Source organism: Urocampus carinirostris, chromosome 5 (genome assembly GCF_059441175.1).
Source record: "Urocampus carinirostris isolate Australia breed hairy pipefish chromosome 5, RoL_Ucar_1.0, whole genome shotgun sequence".
Lineage (NCBI taxonomy): Eukaryota > Metazoa > Chordata > Actinopteri > Syngnathiformes > Syngnathidae > Urocampus > Urocampus carinirostris.
The window spans coordinates 2,417,066-2,439,904 of NC_142353.1; the positions used below are offsets into that span (position 1 = coordinate 2,417,066).

At 39.2% G+C, this 22,839-nt stretch overlaps 2 protein-coding genes and 1 long non-coding RNA gene across 5 annotated transcripts in view; all 3 read right to left on the reverse strand.

Annotated features, from left to right (window-relative positions):
- The window catches only part of hectd4 (HECT domain containing E3 ubiquitin protein ligase 4), a 43,781-nt gene extending 34,969 nt beyond the window's left edge, over nucleotides 1–8,812 (reverse strand). The window contains exons 1-4 of the mRNA XM_088335320.1: nucleotides 8,150–8,812; nucleotides 3,538–4,091; nucleotides 918–1,007; nucleotides 710–837 (exon numbers count right to left, since the gene is read on the reverse strand). Coding sequence (XP_088191446.1) covers nucleotides 710–837; nucleotides 918–1,007; nucleotides 3,538–4,091; nucleotides 8,150–8,296 — 919 coding nt within the window. The 5' untranslated portion in view covers nucleotides 8,297–8,812. The remainder of the gene's footprint in view (nucleotides 1–709; nucleotides 838–917; nucleotides 1,008–3,537; nucleotides 4,092–8,149) is intronic.
- Nucleotides 8,813–10,282: 1,470 nt separating this feature from the next.
- The window catches only part of LOC148364960 (uncharacterized), a 79,108-nt gene continuing 66,551 nt past the window's right edge, over nucleotides 10,283–22,839 (reverse strand). Inside the window, exon 3 of the long non-coding RNA XR_015850452.1 lies at nucleotides 10,283–10,430. This is a non-coding gene — a long non-coding RNA (uncharacterized LOC148364960). The remainder of the gene's footprint in view (nucleotides 10,431–22,839) is intronic.
- The window catches only part of LOC148364961 (rabphilin-3A-like), a 53,824-nt gene continuing 47,516 nt past the window's right edge, over nucleotides 16,532–22,839 (reverse strand). For all 3 annotated transcript variants that reach the window (XM_088335323.1, XM_088335321.1, XM_088335322.1), the window contains 4 exons: nucleotides 21,621–21,775; nucleotides 20,596–20,677; nucleotides 20,384–20,480; nucleotides 16,532–19,633 (listed from right to left, as the gene is read on the reverse strand). In XM_088335323.1, coding sequence (XP_088191449.1) covers nucleotides 19,503–19,633; nucleotides 20,384–20,480; nucleotides 20,596–20,677; nucleotides 21,621–21,775 — 465 coding nt within the window. In that variant the 3' untranslated portion in view covers nucleotides 16,532–19,502. The remainder of the gene's footprint in view (nucleotides 19,634–20,383; nucleotides 20,481–20,595; nucleotides 20,678–21,620; nucleotides 21,776–22,839) is intronic.

The window sequence follows — 22,839 nt, forward strand, 5'->3', positions numbered from 1 at the left end:
TGACCTGAACCCCATTGAGAATTTGTGGGGTATAGTTAAGAAGAAGATGAAAGACACCAGACCTACAAATGCAAATGAGCTGAAGGCCGCTATCGAAGCATCCTGGGCATCAATAACACCTCAGCAATGCCACAGGCTGATTGCCTCCATGCCACGCCGGATTGATGCAGTAATCCGTGCAAAAGGATTCCCAACCAAGTACTGAGTGCATCAATGGACATTTTCAAATGTTTGATTTAGTTTTGCTGTTATAAAATTATTTTTTTTACTTGGTCTGAGGAAGTATTCTAATATTTTGAGATAGGATTTTTGAATTTTTTACAGCTGTAAGCCAAAGTCAGCAATATTCAAATAATAAAAGGCTTGAAATAGTTCAGTTGATGTGTAATGAATCCAGAATGTACGACATTTTTGTTTTTTTAATTGCATTACAGAAAATAAAGAACTTTATCACAATATTCTAATTTTCTGAGACAGTCCAGTACAGTGTTTCTTTTATTTGAGAAACGCACCAAACCCTTTCTAGCTATGTGCATTGGGAAAAATCAGCTTAAAGAAGCCCGAGCACTGAATTTGTGAGGAAAATAAATGATCATTATAACATACAAAATAATCAATACAATTAATGATTTCTTTTTTTACTTATGGTAATATAAATCAGCGTCTGAATATGGTAATTATTTAATGATTAATTCAATAAAGTCTTTACCTTTGTTTTCAGCTCCTCCAGCAGAGTTATCAGGTGAAGGGAGCATATCCTCGAAACCCCAGGACACACTGTGTTTCCCCCCAAGCAGGCATGATGAAGAGCCAGGGCCCCCTTCCAAAAGTAAAAGCCTAAAAAGGTAGAAAAAATCGTATGTCCATGTAGGGTAAAGTCAGTGGCAGTGATTATAACTCAAACCAAAACACGTCACCTGTACAAAACATCTGACACAGGGAGCTGGCCCAGATCCAATTGTTTTTGCAGCAGGTGCACTGTGTGGATGAAGGTCTTGAGAGATCCTCTGGAAAGGTTTAGTACATTTAGTCAAAGGAATCTCTGCAATACAATATTATCAAACGAAAAAAAAAAGACTGTCACCCAAATAATTTTATTTATCTTTTTTTTTGAAGAAGAAAGGTATCAAAAGAGCAGATTTTTTTACAGCTGTAAATTAGCTGTGGCGCAAATGAAGTGTTATATTAAAGAAAGCAATTTTTAAAAACTCGTAATAGTAAGTGATATAATGTAGTATGTATGTAACGCGACGATACTAAAAGACACATCACAAGATGCAATGGGACAGAGTGATGGGCACATGGAACCCTGGGTTTTACAAAATTATCAAAGTGAACCAAACTTGTGTACTGTGTAGGGAGTTTTCTATCTAACTTTAAAATTCGTTACGATTGAAAAAAATATTCTTTAATGCAATCATTTAACGAATTTGCCTCTAGGTGTTGCTTGTGTTCCACCATAAATCTTTTTTTTCTCTGAAGGATGCTAAAATTTCTTACAAAAAAAAATTCAATTACGTTATTCTTTGAGCTCTTTGCGATTAAATATGAATTACTAATCCCAAGAAAATGAAATCAATGAATTAGGTCAATGGAAATAACACACACAATTTATTAACACAGAGAATTATTGATAAGGGGAAAAAAGGGAGGGGAAGGCACCGGAGATTATGGGAGTTTTTGACCGCTGATAGTAGCACAAAAGAAAGTTTCCGCTATAATCTTATAAGGCCGCAGTGCGAGGTAGTAGAAAGGGGTAACAATCAGCTCCGCTTTTTAGAAGGACCAGGGACGCTTGATCAGATGATGCCTCTATGGGTGTGGTCTTAGATATCTGATACTCGCAGTATTGGGTAACGGTCTCTGAAGTTGTTAGTGATATAATGTAGTTTGTAATGTAACGCGACAATACTAAAAGACTTGAGAATTCCCCTCCAAAAGACATAATTACATACGGTGAGAACATAATTTTATCAATACATAGCCTTGGATGATTTAATTACATTCAAAGCTTCATGTTATCAGATTTCCTTATGATACATGGTGAATTGGTACGCTTAGGAACTGTTCAAAAGTCGGACGCAGTCGTTCCATCCATTCCAAAGTTCTGTGTTACTTGGAAGTCAATTTTGTGCGGGCTTATTTGCTCTATGACTGAGTAAAAGACAAATCAACTTATAATGACATCAATTATAATGTTATAGTGGTCAAAAAACAAGAATTACTGCCACTTTTGATGTTGTTTCCAAATGATAAACTTACCAAAAGGGCTGTATCCTCACAACAAATAGCTGTCGGTCCCAAAAAACATGGAACAAAAAGTAGAGGGTTCTGGATTTGACAAGTCAAGATCAGTTGTCACAAGCAGAAGCTAAATGAACCAGGGGTTCGACAGACACACGCCCAAACACTGTCGACGCAGAACGTGATGTAAAGGGCCTTGCACAAAACCTTTACACGATGTAGGCCAACAGGGCCTCAGATCTCACTCGTGTTGATAAGTAACCTGCTAAATGACACGGGGGCCGCTGGAACTAGGGTGTAGATGAGGTTGGGCCAAGAAAAACTTTGTTTAAAACATTCCAATGTTTTAAAATATATTTAAATTTTTCCACTAAAAATATTCACATAAAAAACATTAACAATTGATATTTAAAGCAATCAGTCAGTAATAAATGAATCTAGGTCAAGTTAAGATGGGGAGCCTCAAACTATCATCTCGGAGGCCACAATTGGTCCCCAGGTTGTGTTTGCAGCATTCCTACAGCTTAAGCCAAGTTAAATCTGAGACATTTTTAGACTTTTTAAATACATTTTTAAATCAAATTTAAGAAAGCTGACAAAAAATTTAAACAAACGAGAAAAAAAACACCACAAGAATAAAGGCAATTTTAAACTTTTGTTTTTTTAAATAAATTACATGGGTCCAGTTGAAAACTTTCCATCTGAAAAACAGCACTCCAAAGTTTTAGTTATGGAAAACAACAAATAAAAAGGATGTTTATAGTTCATCGTGGATCCTCAATCAAAAACTACTGATTCCAAAGAGCTCTTCTGCTTCGTTCACGAAGCATTTTTATCATGATGCATGAAAAATGACTTTGTTGCTAAATCTTTAAGCTCAAACAAATATAAATCTACTTAGTGTATTCACATTCTAAAGACTTTGGATAGTTGAATTTAGGACATATTAATGCCAATTAAGGTCTCATTTTTGGAATACAGAATTCAATGCCTTTTAATACTTTTTAAAGATCCGTGGGCACCTTGATCTAAGACCCCTGAAATCAAAATACTGTATTAAACATCACTGTACAGTAAGTACAGCTTAACAATTCAACAAAATTCTGAAAAATTAAAACAAGTGCCATGATTGATTATGCATGGCTCAAAGGGGCGAATAACCAGTGGTGTTATATGTTTATCCTGTTACACAACAACTTTGTTTAATTTCTCGCAAGAAAAGAAAACAGATGAGACCCCTCCCCCACCCTAGTAACGCTCGTGGTACAAGGTAATGCATCTTTCTGGACTCACCTGGCACAGGCAAGGGCAACCAATGCTGCAGCAGCGTTTTCTCGATGCCTAGGTGTGCGAGTAATCTGCATGTGTGTCACATTTTGCTTTTGGACAGACTCCTGAGCACCATCTTCCAACCAGGAGCAGAGGAGCCCCTCGAGGCCATTCAGGCAATCAGCAGGCTCTTTGCTCAGGCTTAGTGGCTGGCAGTCCCGGAGGCAGGATAACAAAACTTCTGCTGTGACACCGCAGAGCGTTGGGTCACTGCGGGTCTGTGACTGGAGAAGAGGGAACACCAGCAGCAGTCCAACACGAGAGGTAAACGGAGCCTGCTCAGGTTGCTGGAGCAAACCTTGTCTTTTGAGCAAGGCTAAGGTCTCCTCATCAGCACCCCCAGTCCCTTCTCGTTCTTGTTGCTCCTCCAGGGCCAGCTGCCGCTGTGCCCCCCATAGGCCACGCAGAGCATTCAGACGGTATTCCAGGAGGCGGGCATAAGCATTGCTCTGATTTCCACAGACTGCACGTAGACATTCGGCAAGTTCGACTGGGTTTTTGGTCTCAAAACTCACAATCTGGAATCGTGGAGAATAGTGAAGGGTGAGAACATTCAAACTAAAATCATTTTCACACCAACCAAAACAGAAGTGGCAAAAATGGGGGGAACAACAAAATAACTTTTTTAGCTTTGTACATTTCTAGAAAAAAAGACCTTTACACAGCAAAATAGAAAAGAGCAGCATCATCTCTATAGTTCTTGGCTGTAGGAAATAATGTTCAGACATTGCACAGTAGAACAATGTGCTTCAAGTGCACTCAGGCCACATTTCATTTATCGATTAGAAAGTGAAGGCAATGAGAAAGGCCTTTGGAATAAAAAAGATTTGCATTGATTCTATTTCATTGATCACCAGTGTTTTCGGTGGCCCCAAGAATGGGAGGTTGCCGGTTTGAGTCTCGGTCGAGTCATACCTAAGACTTACAACATTGGCATACGTTGCTCCGATGCTTGGCGCTCTGGGTTAGAATTGGGGGGTTTGGTCACCCAATGACAGGTGTTGTGACACATTGTTTGGGTTAAGCGAGGGGGCTAGAAATCCCCTCCTCTGTATCAATCTCCCAAAAAGTTAGTGTTAGTGTGTTCTTCACTCTACCTACCTCCCACTGGTGGGGTATGACTCCGGTACATACATACATACATACATACATACATACATACATACATACATTTTACTAACTCTACTGATGTTAGAGTCAAACCCTTTAAAGGGACTCCCAAATTCAAAAACATACAAAATGTGAGAAAATATTACACGTTTTTTTGCATTATATCAATATATAGAACACCTCAAACTACACATGCATACAATACGTAAACACAGAATATTTGTATGTATACAGTTGTATGGAAAAGTTTGGGCACACCTGATCATTTAAGATTTTCCTTTATAAATCTTTGGTTTTTCAGATCAGCAATTTCAGTTAAGTATATCATATAGCAGACAAAAACAGTGATATCTGAGAAGTGGAATGAAGTTTATAGGGTTTACAGAAAATGTGCAATAATTGCTTCAACTAAAGTAGGCAGGTGCATACATTTAGGCACCCCAACAGAAAAAAAATACAAAAATATTTAGTAGATCCTCCTTTTGCAGAAATAACAGCCTCTAAACGCTTCCTATAGCTGCCAATGAGGGTCTGGATTCTGGTTGAAGGTATTTTTGACCGTTCTTATTTACAAAACAACTCCACTTCAGTCAGGTTTGATGGTTTCAGAGCATGGATAGCCCGCTTTAAATCACACTACAGATTTTCAGTAATATTCAGGTCTGGGGACTGAGATGTCCAATCCAGAACTTTGCACTTGTGCCTCTGCATGAATGCCTTAGTAGAATTTGAGCAGTGTTTGGGGTAGTTGTCTTGTTGAATTATCGAGCCCCAGCGCAACTTCAGCTTTGTCACTGATTCTAGAACATTGTTTGCAAGAATCTGCTGATACTGACTGGAATCCATGCGACCTTCAACTTTAACAAGATTGCCAGTACCTCCATTGGCCACACAGCCCCACAGCATGATGGAACCTCCACCAAATTTTACTGTGGGTAGCAATGTTTGTCTTGGAATGCTGTGTTCTTCTTCCACCATGCATACCGCCCCTTGTTATGTCCAAATAACTCATCTTTAGTTTCTTCAGTCCACAGAACCTTATTCCAAAATGAAGTTGGCTTGTCCAAATATGCTTTAGCATACCTCAAGCGACTGCGGCAGGTGCGCAGAAAAGGCTTCTGCCGCATTACTCTCCCATACAGAATATCCCTGTGCAAAGTGCGCTGAATTGTTGAACGATGCGCTCCATCTGCAGCAAGATCATGTTATAGGTCTTTGAAGCTGGTCTGTGGGTTGAGTTTGACTGTTTTCACCATCCTTCACCTCTGCTTATCTGAGATTTTTCTCAGGCTGCCACTCTGGGCCTTAACTAGAACTGTGCCTGTGACCTTTCATTTCCTCACTATGTTCCTCACAATAGAAACTGACAGCTGAAATCTCTGAGCAAGCTTTTTGTATTCTTCCCCTAAACCATGATGTTGAACAATCTTTATTTTCGGGTCATTTGACAGCTGTTCTGAGGCTCCCATGTTGCCACTGTTCCGAGAAGATGCAAAGAGGAGAACAACTTGCCACTGGCCGCCTTAAATACCATTTCTCATGATTGGCTTCACCTGTGTATGTAGGTCAAGGGTCAATGAGCTTACCAAACAAATTTTGTGTTCCAATAATTAGTGCTAAAGGTATTCAAATCAATAGAACAGCAGGGGTGCCCAAATTTATGGACTTCATTTGTTTAAGTAATTATTGCACACTTTCTGTAAATCCTATGAACTTCATTTCACTTCCCCGATATCTCTGTGCTTGTCTGCTTTATGAAATATTTAACTGAAATTGCTGATCCAAACAACCATTGATTAATAAAAGAAAATCTTGAAAATGATCAGGGGTGCCCAAACTTTTGCATACAACCGCATATGTAGTATAGTATATACATATAGTATAGTGTCTATAGTATATATAATAGTATAGTTGTATATATAATAGTATATATATATAATAGTATCATAGTATATATAATAGAATATATAATCGCATAGTATAGCATAGCATAAATACATACCATAGATGAATAGATATAATGTCATTGGTATATTCCAGTTAATTTCTGAGATAATGCATTTTAAAGACAGTCTGTCTTGTCTTTGACTTCCTGAGCTCTGACATCATGTGAAGCACACCAGCACCCTAGCAAGCCAGTCCCCCTTTTGGTTTACATGTTAACTAGCCAAAAATGTTTTGACTGTTTTCAGCAAATTTTTGGTAGTTTAAGTGAAAATGGCTAGGTGTTGGGTCACAGGTGGGTGCAGTAATGGTACAACAAATGGCAAGGAGCCAAAATGGGGTGAACGGACAAATATAACACACACAGAGCTAACATGGGCTAAACCAATGGTTCCCAAACTTTTGCAGGCTGGCCCCCTCTAGGCTCCTCAGTAAATTAGCACGGCAGCTGACTGGTTTGCGCGTCCGCGGCACAGTTCTGAGGTCATGGGATCAAATCAAGCTCCCAGCCTTCCTGTGGGGAGTTTGCATGTTCTCCCCGTGCTTGCATCGGTTTCCTCCGGGCACTACAGTTTCCTCCCAGATTCCAAAAACATATGCAGTTCAGGTTATTGGCCGGTCCAAATTGTCCCTATGTATGAATGAGCGAGTGAGCTGTCTGTCTCTTTGTGCCCTGCGACTGGCTGGCAACCACTTCTGGGTGTCCCCTTCCCACTTCCCAAAGTTGGCTGGGATGGGCTGCAACGCCCCCGCGACCCTTCGGAGGATAAGCGTGCAGATAATGGATAGAAGGGTGAAAAATATATTTAATAATTTTGTTAAATAGATATAAGCCTACTGAAGGGGTAGAGCGCTCTTCTTGGGACCAGGAGGTCGCGGGTTTTATTCAGAGCTCTTCCAGGTATAAGCAGGTAGGTGCCTTGCATGGTTGCCTCTGGCTATCAGTGTCTGTGGGTTTGTGAGTGTAGCGAATTGTAAAGCGCTTTGGGAGGTCTTCAGTGATGAAAAGCACTTTATAAAACCAGACAATTTACTATTTACAATTGCCACTGTGAATATGCAAATATTATTGAGGAGAGGTTTTTTTCTAATCATTTGTATCTATTTTACTTGCACTGAATGAAGAAGCCCTCAGTTTTTGTTATCCTTGAGTCAGGGCCAATCATTCAATATCAAATGCCATGCCGAAAGTTGGAGACTACACCTGCTTGTTGTTACTACAGAAACGATGCAAAAAATAATTAATCGTAGAAAAATTGTTTCATACTTTTAATCTGATTGAAACATCAAGACACATGATCAACTAGCAGTTTGACAAGGGTCTTATAGCAAGCAGGTTAAGGGAAAGTTGCAAACGTTAGCACCGCTATACTTATCAAGGGTGTGTGACCACATTCAAAACACAGTCAACATAGAAAGAAAAACAAAAGCACACCACTGTCACGCGTGCAAATTTCCTTAGAAAACACCTACAAAAACAAAAAATACATAAAAAGCGTCATGGGAGTTTGTCTCGACTCACCTCCTGTTCGGCGTCCCCCTGCTCCGACACTCCAATTTCACTCGGGAGTTCGGCCAGATCTGTGACCCGAATGAGTCCATCGTGGAGAAAAATAGTTTCCTCTTTGACAGAAAGCCACTGGGATGAGTCCACAGTACCGGAGCCCATCGCTCTCTCCTCCGACAGGGATGCTACGGCAGTTGAACATTAAAAATTCAGTGTCAGATAGACAGAAAACGCCCTGGCCGCAGCTGACATGCAACAACAATATTATGTTGCTAGAAGTCGCTGGGTGTGACAATGGCGTTTTTGATGAGACAACAACGTGTTGGGCTGCAAGCTAGCGGACTGCAGACACACGGTGAAAAGACAGCGATGACAGGTTGTGTTCACATCGCATGTCTGCTCCCTTGCAGTGTCTGCTGCTATTGCTAGCTTGTCTGCCTTGATGCCGAAGGGAGCTAGCTAGCCGTGCAGCGAGCTGGTTAACGTTACCGAATAGAGTGGGCGTGACACTCGCGCTAATTCCGTTCGGGCGCCACGCCTTTAGCGCGCTAGTCTGGTCACGGCAAAAAACTACGGTGATCTTTGGTAATATCCGGGGGGCGGGGTCTTCTTTAGTGACCCGGTGTTAACCAGCCCGGTGTCTGAGTGAAGACGATAACGAGAAACCTAACTGTCAGTGCGACGCCATGTTTCCAAGGAAGGCGAGTTTCTCCCAGCATGCACTGCGGGCGATAGGGTCAAGTGTTCAAAGTCTATCCTTTGAGGGTGGGCGATATGGGCGTAACCAGACTGTTTTCGTGGGTGCTCATGAACTCTCAAATTCAACTCGAACCCCCTTAAAATGATAGCATTTTAAAAACTTGATATTGTCTAATAAAGGACACGATAGGCTTAACTATGATGAAAATCGCTAGTAATTGTTTAAGTCAAACAAGACAAAAAATATGAACAATGCTGTGTCGAAAATAATCGCCAAAACGTATGGCTCGCGAGCCACATATGGCTCTGTCATGTGTACTTAAGGCTCAGAGATAGAATAATGCTCCAGCATTTTTCATCCAGAATATTTCATTTCTGACAAGCACAGAATTATTTTTGATGCACGCATAGTCAACATAATTTTACTGTTGGTTCGGTCCAGTATTTAAAGCGCACACTACAGATTACAGTCGATGTATCAACCCAACAGACCCCGTTTTGGCTTTACGACGCAAAAAAATCCTTTATATGAGAGCTCTTTAAAGCACTTAGGTTTACTGTTGAGACAATTTATGAGAAAAACCCATAGAACATATTGAAACACTCAGAAATGCTGGCCAAGCACACAGGACAATGTGATCGGGTGAAAAGTAAGGGTGGGCAGAGCTACGCACGCAGCTAACTTCTCTTTGCCCAGCATCGCCTGCACAGAAGATAAATACATCAGTATCCTCGTTTGCAGCATTTTGTGACATTTTTACAAAAAAACTCAGCTTGTACCTTGTTTTGAAAGTACTGCTTATGGGAAAAAATGAAGGCCAAAATTAGCCTCAACAATCTTAAGTAAATGCAGGAGGGAGACAAGTTTAACGTGGTATATTAGTTGATATGATACACAGGTTTTGGCAATATTCTTATTTTATAAATATATATTAAATCATTTAACGCCACTCAGTGAAATAAAATGCGCTTGAAAGATTTTGTCTGGAGAGTGGGTTTTTCTGGCATTTGTCATAAAATATATGGCATGGTTCTCTCTCAAAAACTTTTTAAATAAAATATTTTGCCTTTATGGCTCTTTAGGTCAAAAAGGTTCCGGCCCCTGGCTTAGACACTGGCCTAGATTATAATAAAAGTGCAATGTTTGTGAATGAAAAAGCATTGTAAAATTGTTTTGCAATGAAAAGAAGTGCAATAACATTTAGCTGGAACAAAATAAAGGAAAAAAACCCAAAACAAGTTATAAGATATCTTTTCACAGTTGCGCTCGTTTAGGGGCATGATGGCCCTGGGGAAGAAGCTGTCTTTGAGCCGGTTTGTCCTTGTTTTCAGGGACCTGTGGCGGCTACCAGAGCTTTAAAGAGCTGGTGGCCGGGGTGAGAAGTGTCTTTTATAATGTTGATGGCTCTGCTGCGGTATGGCAAGCCGCAAAAGTCCTCGTTTGATTTTCGAGAAGGTTTGTTCAAACCTCACTTTGTGTTTGCTGTTAAAAACGTAATATTGGAATATAATATTGTGAATGTGCTTAATTGCTGTTGAGATTGTCATGATTGTTTTCTGTTTTTAGTGTCAATAAATTTGTTCAAACCAAAAAAGACTGGGCTCAGTTGATTACTGTCCGTAGGTTTTTTTTCCTGTCCGCTGCCGTGCTCCCAAGTTAAGTCATGCTTATTTGTGATGCCCTTAACCCCAAAACATCTCAAAGGGCTGCACAGACCACCATTACAACATCCCCTGATCTGAAACCTACATGAAGCCAAGAAATAACTGGGGAAAAAAAAATCAATTAATCAATAGTAGTAATAATCATTGCTGGCCCATATCGCAAAACATTGTACGTAATAAATCTCACACCCTGGTTGTGGCAGTGAGGATGCACTCCACCACTGCACCAAGGAAGTGGTACAGATGACTTTCAAAAAGGCATTGGAGCTCATCTCATCATCACCCCATGTCCACAAACACAAACCCGCACGATAAACTTCGATAGGTCGAACGCTCTCTCCGGCCAAATTTGATTTATTTATTTGTACCCTATTTTCACAGAGTAGTCTTTATTGGCATTTATACCAACATTGTGAAACATTGCATGCAACGAGATTAGACATGGCACTTCAGGGTCAGGCCTATTCCTTTTAAATGGGAAAATTTGGTCACCATAGCAACCAGGGAAGTTTTTAGGGGTAGCCCAAGTGGGTCACTGACCCACACTAAGCGTAACCATAATAAAAAAAGACATGCGAATAAGTGGAAGCTAATGAGTGGATGCTACTAGACATGCTAACTCGCCGATGCTAAGAAGTCATACTAACCACAACATGCTTATGAGTCAGGCTAACAGCTACATGCTAACAACTACATGCTTACAACTACATGCTATTTAACAAGTCATGCTAATGTCTACATGCTAACAAGTAGATGCTAACTTGCTGTGCTTACGGCTACATGCAAAAGAGTAGATGCTAACAAATCCAGCTAATGGCTACATGCTGACAACTACATGCTAATAAGTCTTGCTACCACCTGCACGCTAAAAAGTCATGCTAATAAATACATCCAAAAAGTCATGCTAATTTCTGCATGCTAATGACTACATGCTAACGACTACATGCCAGAGCCCAGCCCCAACTGTCACAATTTCCGCAGGAATTATCTAGTTCTGTTTGTTTTTGCCTCGATGCAAGTGTAGCGCATTCCCGAAGGCAGCAGGTCAAACAGCTGGGCACCTGCATGTAATCTGTCCATGACGACGTTTTGGTCTCTGCTGAGACACTGAGTGGAGTAGATGTCAATCAGGGAGAGCAGAGGGCAGGCGATGATGCGCTGTGCTGCTTTCACTGTTCTCTTTATCCGATCCACGTAAATACATGGTAGTATTGATCAAAACCAATCCGATACTGATACGTTTTGCTTGGAAATATCATGGTTATTAAATAATTAAACCATCCCCCCTTGAGTGATTTTAAAATTACGAAAAAAACTGCAAAAAGATTTAAGTCATAAAATGTTTTATTCTAAATAACTACATTGCAAATGTTAACAGTCTAAAAAAAATGGAAATATTTGTGTGACAACTGGTGCAGAAGAAAAGCCAAGAGAGTCAAAACAATAAATAGTCTATGTAATTAATTTACAAATACTGTCCAAAAATGTCAACTAGAGAACTAATATACCTTCCATTGCACAGTGTTTCGGAAATGAAGTCAGTAATGCTAATCAAGTGTCACTCATCTCTTATTGGCTCTGTTGCTTAAGTGGCAACGAATTTCCAGGTTTTTGTTCAAGATCAGCAACATTTTTACATTTTTGGTTGCAACTGGTTGCTCTCTGCAGGGTAAGCATTTTTGTGTTTATGTGAATGTCTGTTGCTGCCTCAGTAGAAGGCCACTTTACCACGCAAGACCACTGGCATTCTCTTTTTCTGTAGTTGGAAAAGAGACCATTGCATTATCTGTTTGCCTCTGTAATTTTTAGCTTCTGGTAGGTGTAGAGAAAATTGCTTTAATTTATATTAATTTGGTTCAGAATCTAATTTGGTGGGTACTAATTCGGCCAGCAGGTGGTGCTCACGGTTTCCCACACGAATTAGGTCAAAATAGCCTCATATTGTGTCTAGCATTTATCATGAAGGAAGCAATTACCTAACCATATTTTAGTATTTTTAGCTTCAAAATCAGCAATTTTCTATCCATCCATTATCTGCCCCGCTTATCCTCAGTAGGGTCGCCGAGGGTCCTGGAGGCCATTTCAGCTATCTTCAGGCAGTGGGCAGGGAACACCCTGAACAAGTCACTCGCTCATTCACACCTAGGGACAATTTGGACCGGCCAATTAACCTGACATGCATGTTTTTGGAATGTGGGAGTGCCAGGAAAAAAAACCCTGGAAGCACGTGGAAACATGCAAACTCCGCAGAGGAAGGCTGGTAGCTGTATTTGATCCCATGACTGCGGACCCACTAACCACTCAGCCCCCGTGCCGCCCAGCGCTTTTCAAGTTATTTGAAATTTTTATTTTTTATAACATGAGCTTCAACTAGAGGGAGCTGAAATAATGTACTTGTCTGCCATCTTTCTGCTTAGGTAAAAATTGTACAGTTTGAGTCTACGTAGTTTGTATTCCCCCTTGAAGCACTCGTTTTCAGTTGCACGAAACAATACAGCGACATCTTGTGGTCAAATAACACACATGGTCCTGGCAAATTGGTTTTCTTTAATATTGCATTAATTTAATGAGAAATCTCCATTAATTTTGTTTAAGGTTTGTGAATTTGCTTCTCAAAGACAACAATATCAGTACACGGTTATCAGCCCTCATGGTAAATAAATGTAAATGGGTCTGTGTATATATAGCAGTTTTCAAGTCAATGAAGACCTCCCAAAGCACTTTGCAATGTGCTTCACACTTACCCATTCACTCACCAATAGCAGTGTCAGCCATGCAAGGCAACAACTGCTTATCGGGACACTTTGACATATAACACGGAGGAACTGGGAATCGAAGCTGTGACCTCTTGATCCCAAGACAAGCGCTTTACCTCCTGAGCTACTGCCGCCCTACCTGGTGATTATTGATACCTTTAGTTCTAAATGTTATAAACATTTCACTCTCCTCAGGTGTAGTTGTAGCGGCTTTTAATTACGCTGTTATTAAACCTACACTGAAACGACCCAACTTTGATCCAGAAAACTTATGTAATTATAGACCTGTGTCACACCGACCGTTTCTTTCTAAAGTGCTTGAAAAAGTAGTGGCACAGGAGCTGAATGATTTCATATCCGAGAACAATCTTTTTGAATCAACGCAATCAGGATCCAGGGCTAACCACTCTACCGAGACATCTCTGATTAAGGTAACCAATGATCTCCTACTGGCAATGAACTCTGGCACTTCATCACTTTTGTTGCTGCTGGACCTTAGTGCTGCTTTTGACACAGTGGACCATAATATCTTACTAGAACGGTTGGAAAAATGGATTGGTCTCTCAGGAACCGTCCTCTCATGGTTCAGATCCTACCTCTCAGATAGGACGCACTGTGTTAAATATGGCGAAATGGCATCTGAGCCTCTTAGTGTTACGTGTGGTGTTCCGCAGGGTTCAGTGCTTGGCCCCCTTCTTTTCAGCATTTACATGCTTCCACTATATTAGTTTCCACTGCTACGCAGATGACACTCAACTATATCTTCTGTTGGAGGAATCTGCCACACTAAATTGTGGAAATTTGGAGGCCTGCCTCACTGAGATAAAAGAGTGGATGTCACTCAATTTCTTGCGTCTTAACTCTGAAAAGACCGAAATGTTAGTTATTGGTCCATCCAAATGCCGACTTATTCTCAAAAACTGCTGTGAACATTGACAAATGTCACATCACACAGAGTGACTCAGTTAAAAATGTAGGTGTCATATTTGACCGCGATCTGTCCTTTCAAATACATGTGAAGAAAATTACTAGAACCGCTATCTTACATCTTCGTAACATTGCTAAAATTCATCCTATACTGTCTCAGTCGGATGGGGAGATTATAATTCACGCTTTTGTTACCTCCAGTCCCGATTACTGTAATGCACTACTCTCCGGTCTCCCGAAGTCCAGAATCAAGAGTCTTCAGCTGGTACAAAATGCTGCAGCGAGGCTTTTAACTAGGCCAAAAAAGTCCGATCACATCACGCCGATTTTGGCTAACCTGCATTGGCTCCCTGTTAGCCTAAGATGTGATTTCAAGGTTTTAGTATTATACAAAATCATACATGGACTTGCTCCCTCATATCTTTCAGATCTGATTTCCCCCTGTGTTCCGGTCCGAAGCCTTCGTTCTGAGAGCGCCGGTCTTCTGGTGATTCCAAGAGCCAAGAAGTGTTCCGCTTGTTCGAGAGCGTTCTCCATCCGGGCACCAATGCTGTGGAATGCTCTTCCCCCTGAGATCCGATCTGCAACCTTAGTGGAAATGTTAAATCTAAGCTTAAAACACACTTCTACTCTATAGCATATGAATAACCTATACTTTTCGTGGACAAATCTCTGTATTATTTGTGATTGCAACATCCTTTGCTGTCTGGTAATCCTGAAAGGGGATGCCACATTTGCGGTCCCTTCTCAAGGTTTCTTCATTTTCCTCATGTTGAGGTTTTTGAGTTTATCCTTGCCCTCATGTTGGTTCCAGATCAGGGGATGGTGTAATAATAGTCTGACAAATAGTCTGTGTAATTGCCTGTGCAGCCCTTTGAGACTCTTTGTGATTAAGGGTTATACAAATAAAAATTACTTGACTTGACTTGACTTAAACGGCCAGTATTTACGCAAATATATAGATATTTTTTCCTACTTTTCATTATTTCAAGTTTTCACAATGTATTAAAATATTATTATTTCAACATTCACTTCACACCAAATGTTTAATGGTCTTTGTTTCCATGTCAGGTTAAAGGTGGAGTGCATCATTTCAAAACTTAAGATTGCAATCATGACTTTAGGCCAGCAGAGTTACACATGCTTTGTGTATATTTCTTAGACACATTTGAATAAACTCTTCTTTTTTCACCCTTTTGACCGTTTGTTCCGCCCGAACAGGCCAGATAAGAGTAACATAAAAGAAGATAAGCGCATTGAAAAATCATGGATAAGGGCTCTTTGGACTCAGTTGGGAATTGTTAACAAATCCTTAATAGAAAAAATATTTAACTTTCAACTTTTTAAGGATACCTAAAACTACACACCCAACATTTAAGTGTTACCTGAGTGTGACGTTCCCTCACCAGCCGTATAGGTACGCCTTCTACTTTGTTGCATTTGAATGCATTATTGCATTTTTTTACTCCGAATTGCAAATTTGCAGAATCACATGACAGATCTCTTTTGGTTGAAGTTCTGTCTTGGCTGGTAGTTTCTTCAGTATGCTCTTGTGCTGAGTATGCAGAACCATCTTATGATTCATTGATTTTTTTGACTGAAAAAAACGTAGCTTTAACACTATAATAGCATGTAACTGTATCTGATGATTTGCATGTCATTTGAACAGGTAGGGGGGGGGGTTGGCGGTGTTAAGGGGGCACCTGAAATAATCGCGTGCTGTAATTCTGAAATTAGTTCTGTTGAAATATATTCAAATCACACTTATTTGTTTGACCCTAAATCGCATAAGATCCTCTAAGGCCTGCACAAGGCCTCAGTAGACATATATCATACACTGATATTACTCTTAAATAAATAAGATACCATAATGGGAAGATGGGCTTGTAAAATATTCAATTTTTGCTCTATTCAAATAAAACCAACAGTCCAATACGCTAAATGTAAATTTTCTGAAGGAAAAAGACATGCTTGAAACTTGTATCTTATCACATTAGTTATTTGTTGCGAGTTGGGTCTATAATTGCTGAGATGGGCTCCAGCACCCCCGCGACCCTACTGAGGATAAGCGGTGCAGCTAATGAGATGAGTCTATAATTAGGTGTCTTTGTGTTAGTTTACAGCCTTGAGCATTCCACACATAAAAGGAGGCAAGAATCCCTCTTTTCCTTGTTGCCTGAATTTTGCACTCAAGCTGTGTCTTTTCGTCTCTTAGCAATAGCTTCAAGTAGGTCAAAAGCTTTGCGACAGAAGAACTAAAAGGAAAAATAAATTAACCTTATTTGTAATAGGAGCAGTTCAGTTAGTATTGCAGAATTGGTGTAGCTGTGACCATTGCTTGTCTATGGCCAATGTCAAGATCGCATTTTTCTGACTCATTTTCTCTCTCCTGGTAAAGCCATTCAATTCACAATTAATGAGGAGGGAAACTAATATTGCAGCTGGAAATGTTCAATCTTACAAACCAAGCTGCAAGGGTAATTGTATATAGAATTTAACGAGTACCATACGTGATGAGAGTGACAGAGCAAAAATCCCTTGTAAAAAAGGATGTTCAGAGCTGAACAATAATACTCTTGCTGTTGCATTGAATTTCTATGGTGTACAACAATCCCCACCTCAAAAAAAAAAAACAAATACATTGATTTTAATAACATTTTATTCACCTGCAAAATCTTGACATGCGACATAGTGTGCAACATACATGTTCCCAGTGCATGCACTATGTATTTACAACAGACTCAAGATTGAGAGGATTCTATATTAAAGCAAACAATCCATCATTATTTGGGTTGATCCCATGTCATGTCAAAACCACGACGGCCAAAGCAGCACAAAAGAGATTCATATACAAGATGCTACTGGCAGGTGCTTTACACACTGCCAATGGGGGGCAAAAATGTTGTGCAGGGACAACATGACAGTGATGAAAGACATGACTCCCTTCAGTCTGCTACGGCTACCTGTTAAGAGACATGTGATTACAATATATGCGTATCAAAACAGCTTAGCAGTTTATTCAAATGATGCCATTGCCATGCAGAACATGGTCTCTTCTTATATATGACGTATAAGAGATGTAAACATTTATAGATTTACTGTATCCTTATTAGTGTGTGTGTGTACACAGTATACATCCCTCTCTGGATAGATCTGTATATTCTGTATTTCTTGTACCACAATTAACTTCATGCATAGAATTTCTCATTTCTGTACTTTGAATAACTTGCAACAGCTGTAAAAATTGAGGTCATTCCCCTTTACAAGGTGTGCTTTGCTTGGTTTGCTGCGCTTCTTGAACAAATGCCAAAAGCCATGGGAGGGAGTGGCAGAATATCACTGCATTGTGCAAATGGTGTCTTGGGAGGCTGGGCGAAGAGTGGGCCACTACTGCTGCAGGCACATGAGAGTCACAAGCGCAGTGCATGCAGGTAAAGCTGCACACACTTAAGGAGAAAAACAAGAAAGACAGAAGGTGTAAAACTCATTTGAACTTGGGGCCCACGTGGTGGAAAAAAAACTCTCATGGGGCCTGGACTAGTATATTAAAGGAAAAGAAAGAGTGGGAGTGAGAGAGAGGAATATATATATATATATATATATATATATATACCAACATATATATATATATATATATATATATATATATATATATATATATATATAGAGAGAGAGAGAGAGAGAGATAGATAGAGAGAAGAAGAGAGGATGAGAAAGGGAGAAGAAAAAAAAGAGAGACAGAGTGAGAGAGATAAAGGGAGCAAGAGAGAATAATTAGAAAAAAGACAGGAGAAAAAGATTAACTGAGAGACAGATAAGAGAAGGATAGGAAAAGGTAGAGAAAGAAAGAGAAAAAAAAGAAAGTATGAGAAAAAGAGGGAGAAAAGAGAGAGATGAGTCAGAAAAAAAGAGAGACAGAAACAGGAAGAGAGAAAATAAGAAACTGACAGATAAAGAAACACAGTTAGAGTTTCTTTGTGAGTTGCGCCTATTTTTGGCAACATCAATTGGACATATTTCAAAATGCAGTTCATTTGTCTCTTGCGCTTCTCAGTGTTGTCTTGCGGGCCAGACTAAATTCTTTGGCGGGCCTGATCCGGCACCGCGGGCGGCATGGTAGACAACTGTGTTCTATAAGAATGCTCACCATGTGCATCCAGTGTAAAACTTGCCATAAAAAAACAATCCCAGTTAGTTATCACCACAAACTGAAATTTCACAAATAAAGTAACCGCAGGCAGATACACCTAACATTGACCTCAGTGTCTCATCTCATCTCATTAGCTGCATCGCTTATCCTCAGTAGGGTTGCGGGGTGACCTCAGTGTGCTCTATTCAAATCACAAATTAACATGAGTTGATGAAGCCAAAACTCACAAGTCATCTATGTCATTTTTCTATCCTAACCTGAGCAATGTATCAATAAGTATGTAAACATTTCTTAATGATTATATACATCCAGTGTTGTGTTACACTTCAGTGGTTTGGCATGCTTGTATAATTCAAGTGTTATAACCGTGTGCGACGTTTATCACGCAAGAAGTCAAACACTAGACATCGAGGTGAATGTTTAGATGTCAGCTCTCCGTTTTTTAAGTTCCTTGGTAATGATTGTGACTTTTGATGCTCCAACATATTGCTTTTTCTTTTTCGACAGCTAGGAAACAATCAATGTCTCAGCCTCGACATGCCACTGTGCAATTGTGCAACGGAGTGTTTTAAATACAGAAATGAAATGTCTGGCTAAACCCACAGAAAGTTTTTTCTAAAATGAAGACTTCCTTCTTTTATCCACGTTGTACACAAGGTCATTTAGAGTTGTCGTTTGTAATCTCAGTTGAAGATTTCAATGCACATAAAATATCTCATGTTCTTTTTTGGATATTTAGAAAAAAGTTGTTTTTTTTAGCATGACACAAGCAAATGTATTTCCTTTGTAGGGGTGCAAAGGCAACCAAGTGTGGACTGAGATTTCCCTTTATATTTTTACCCTGGAATTTGTTTTGGATAAATTAATTAACTTAATGTTAAAGGTGGCCCTCGTAGTTTAATATTAATTTAATGACAGAGGCCGCAGGCCAGTAAAAATTTTATCACGGGCCAGACTTTGGACATGCCTGGTGTATTCAGTGCACATAACAGTGGATTAAGTCAGCGAGGGGAGATAAAAAAAAATAAATCAGGAGGCAAAATTGTGGCGCCTCTGTCAGACGGTAAAATCATACGTAACAAAGCAATCTATAAAAAATGGACAGTGAGATAAATGCAGACCAAGAGGCCAGAGGAGGTGTTCTAGCTCATGCGATGTTTGTAACGGCTAGTTAATCGCTAGCGGTGTGATTCTCATTCAACAAGGTGTGCCAGCGCTCAATCCTTTTGTCCTTGTTCTTCAGACACTCGTACCAGTGTTTTAGCCTTTCTCCTTTGGCAGTGATGCCCAGCTGACAACCACCTGGGGGATGCATTCAAAGTGTTAGCACTTTAGTAACAATGTGATCACTCAATTTCTTAGTTTTAAAGCAGGGGTCGGGAACCTCTGGCTCTTTTCATGAGTCCACATGACTCAGAAATAAAATAAGACTTGTGCGATCACTGAATATATAGAAAAGTGCAGCGCCGACTGAAACACATTTAAACTAATGAACAGGTGTAGGGTTTGGTCCAGTATATATAGGAAGCAACTTTACAGTTTACAGTCAAGGTGTCACACCAACAGACCCCATTGTGGCTGTAAATCGCCAAATAACCCTTTATATGGGAGCTGATTAAATAATCTATGTTCATTGTTCAGATTCAGATTCAGATTTACTTTATTGTTATTCGTGTACACGTGTATACAGTACAGAACGAAATGTCGATACAATGTTAAAACACTTTATGATGAAAAGCCACACAAAAAACTTTACCGAAAACAAACGTTTTACCCTGGAGCTTTAGCAAAGCACTAAGAGCAATTTGTTTGGGTGAGCAGTTGGGCTGAGCATTACACAGGACAATGCCTGCACTCCTTTTTCTCACACAGCGCCCTCAGCACTTAAGTTAAATATTTTGGTATGCTCATTTGCAGTATTGTGTGACAATTCTACTTAACTTTGTCTTAAAATATATGGTGTGGCTCTCTCAAGAATGAAATGTTTTTTTCCTTTTGTAGTTTTTAGGGTCAAAAAGGTTCCCCACCCCTGTTTTAGAGTAATCCATTTACCAATGTAGTCATTGGATTTTCCGATATCATAATCCCACACAGAGACATCCAAAGTCTTCTTAGCCAGTTCAGCATGTTTGATATCAAAGCTGAATTCCTGAAATAAAATGTTTTACAACATCAGCAATGTTTTTCCATATCTAAATACATCTGATGAACTACTTTTTTACATAATGTCGATATATATTTCTACCTGAAATTCTCTTACATACCTCATTAAACTCTGGATTTAAAGTCCTTTTCTTGATTTGAGTTTTGCACTTGCCCTTCTTGCCCATGTCTGGTTTCAGAACTCTGTCAATTATAAAAGCAGTTTTGAAACACCTTGACCAACAGGGGTTTTACCAGTATTCTACTGATTTATAACAGCATTTATTTTTTCACTATCCAGTGAATTTAAAACTAATATAAACTTTTCATTTAAAATATGCATTGAAAATTCAGTGCAGCAACAAATTAACTACAAAATACAAGAATAAAATATTTTTTTTAAATTAAAAAAAACAAAAAAAAAACACTGGAAACAAAAGTTGAGAATATTTATAAATCCCCCCAAAAAAACAATAAAATACAAAACAATTTTAACTACTTATGTGGTCAACAAATGTAAAGTCAAGAGAACAGAATCCATGGAAAATATTAATATTGACCACTAATAACAGAAAAGAGGCGTCTGGGAGGGACTGTCTATTGTTTAAAATAATGGAACTTGATGTAAGATGTTGTTGTAGGTGCTGTTGGTTCAACGTGTGTTAGTGCTGTGTAAAACATTTTGGGGGGTAATAATAGTTGACATCTCAGGGGAATTAAGCTGCTTAAATGATATTCTGGTACCACAAATGGAATATTAATCAGAATACTGTGTGAGAGGCATATTTAACATAATGTAATTCAAATTTGTATCAATTTCTGTCCCACTTATTGTTATCAAATTTGCCATTGTGCTAGAGACGACCCTAAAAAACATCAGGTGACAGGTAGAGTACACTCGACTGAGCCCTAATGACCCGAGAGGCAGGTAGGCGCCTTGCATTGCTGCCTCAGGCTATTGGTGTGTGAGTGTGTGTGTGAATTGTGTGAATGGATGAGTGAATCACATTGTAAAGCGCTTTGAGGGGTCTTCAGTGACTTGACAAGTGCTATATAAATGCAGACCATTTATCATCACCGGTAAATAGCAGATGAATCCAATGGGACCCACTTAAAAATTGTTTAAAATAATTAGTTTTCTACTTACATTTTGACATAAGGGTCAGAATATCCATTAGCGTCCATTGCAGCTAGGTGAACACAACGCACCACACCCACAAGGAGGCGGTTCAGCTGGGTGCTGTACATGAGAGAGATAAGAATGCGACCACGCTCCTCTACCTCTCCACCATCTTTTGCAGACTGGAAAACACAGCAAGAAATTATATATACATACATATATATATATATATATATATATATATATATATATATATATATATATATATATATATATATATATATATATATATTATATATATATATATATTATATATATATATTCCTTTAATATACTAGTCCAGGCCCTATGAGTTTGATGTGGAGACTAGAATTTACGCACCATGAGAGGCTTACCCCATAAAAATAGTCTTTTGTCATATCTTTGTTATACATAAGGTCCAACAGGCGATGGGGCACAAGAAAATGAGAAAATAGCAAGAGCTTCCATATGCATGGGTGTATATTAATGTTATGTGTTTGTATATGCCACTGTCTCAATCATTAGGTATTGTGTACAATGGGAATTGAACCTGAGTAGTGGCAGTGTGAATATAGTTGCATTAGACCACCAATAGTACAGATAACCTTTAAAAGGTTATTCGAGCTTTTACTCATGGTGCCACACCACTGACTAGCATAGTGCATTCTGATAGGTTAAACAGTCTTGCTGTGAGTCAATAATCTCTCAGTTTAATATGTATGAGTCGGTAAAAGAGCTAGTATAGTATTTGTTGAAAGTCATTCTGTTTTCTCCATTCTCTAACATGCATTGGTGAAGAAGTGTAGAGAATGTTTAACCTATAAGAATACACTATACAAATCAGTGTTCCCGGTGAGTAGAAATAGTGTAATAATGATATATGGTCTAATGCCTTGACGTATTTGTACCACCCAAGGTCCTTGGTAAAGTGTCAGCAGTTTCAACATCATCATCACCACATTACATACAACATTTTGCAATTAGTTTCCATGATGTTTATGGATTTGATCAATCCTTGCACAATTACTGCTCAAACATTTAATTAGATTCTGAATCAAAAACATATTATTTAAAGCAATTTTGTCTACAATGGAAACGCATACCAATAATTACTGTGTGCATTTAAAAACTTATTCTGCAGTATATAGCTGCACCAGGTTTGTAGGCGCACTTTCAAATTTTTAGCCAATTTGGTGTTTTTAGGTGCGGCCTTATAGTCTGGAGA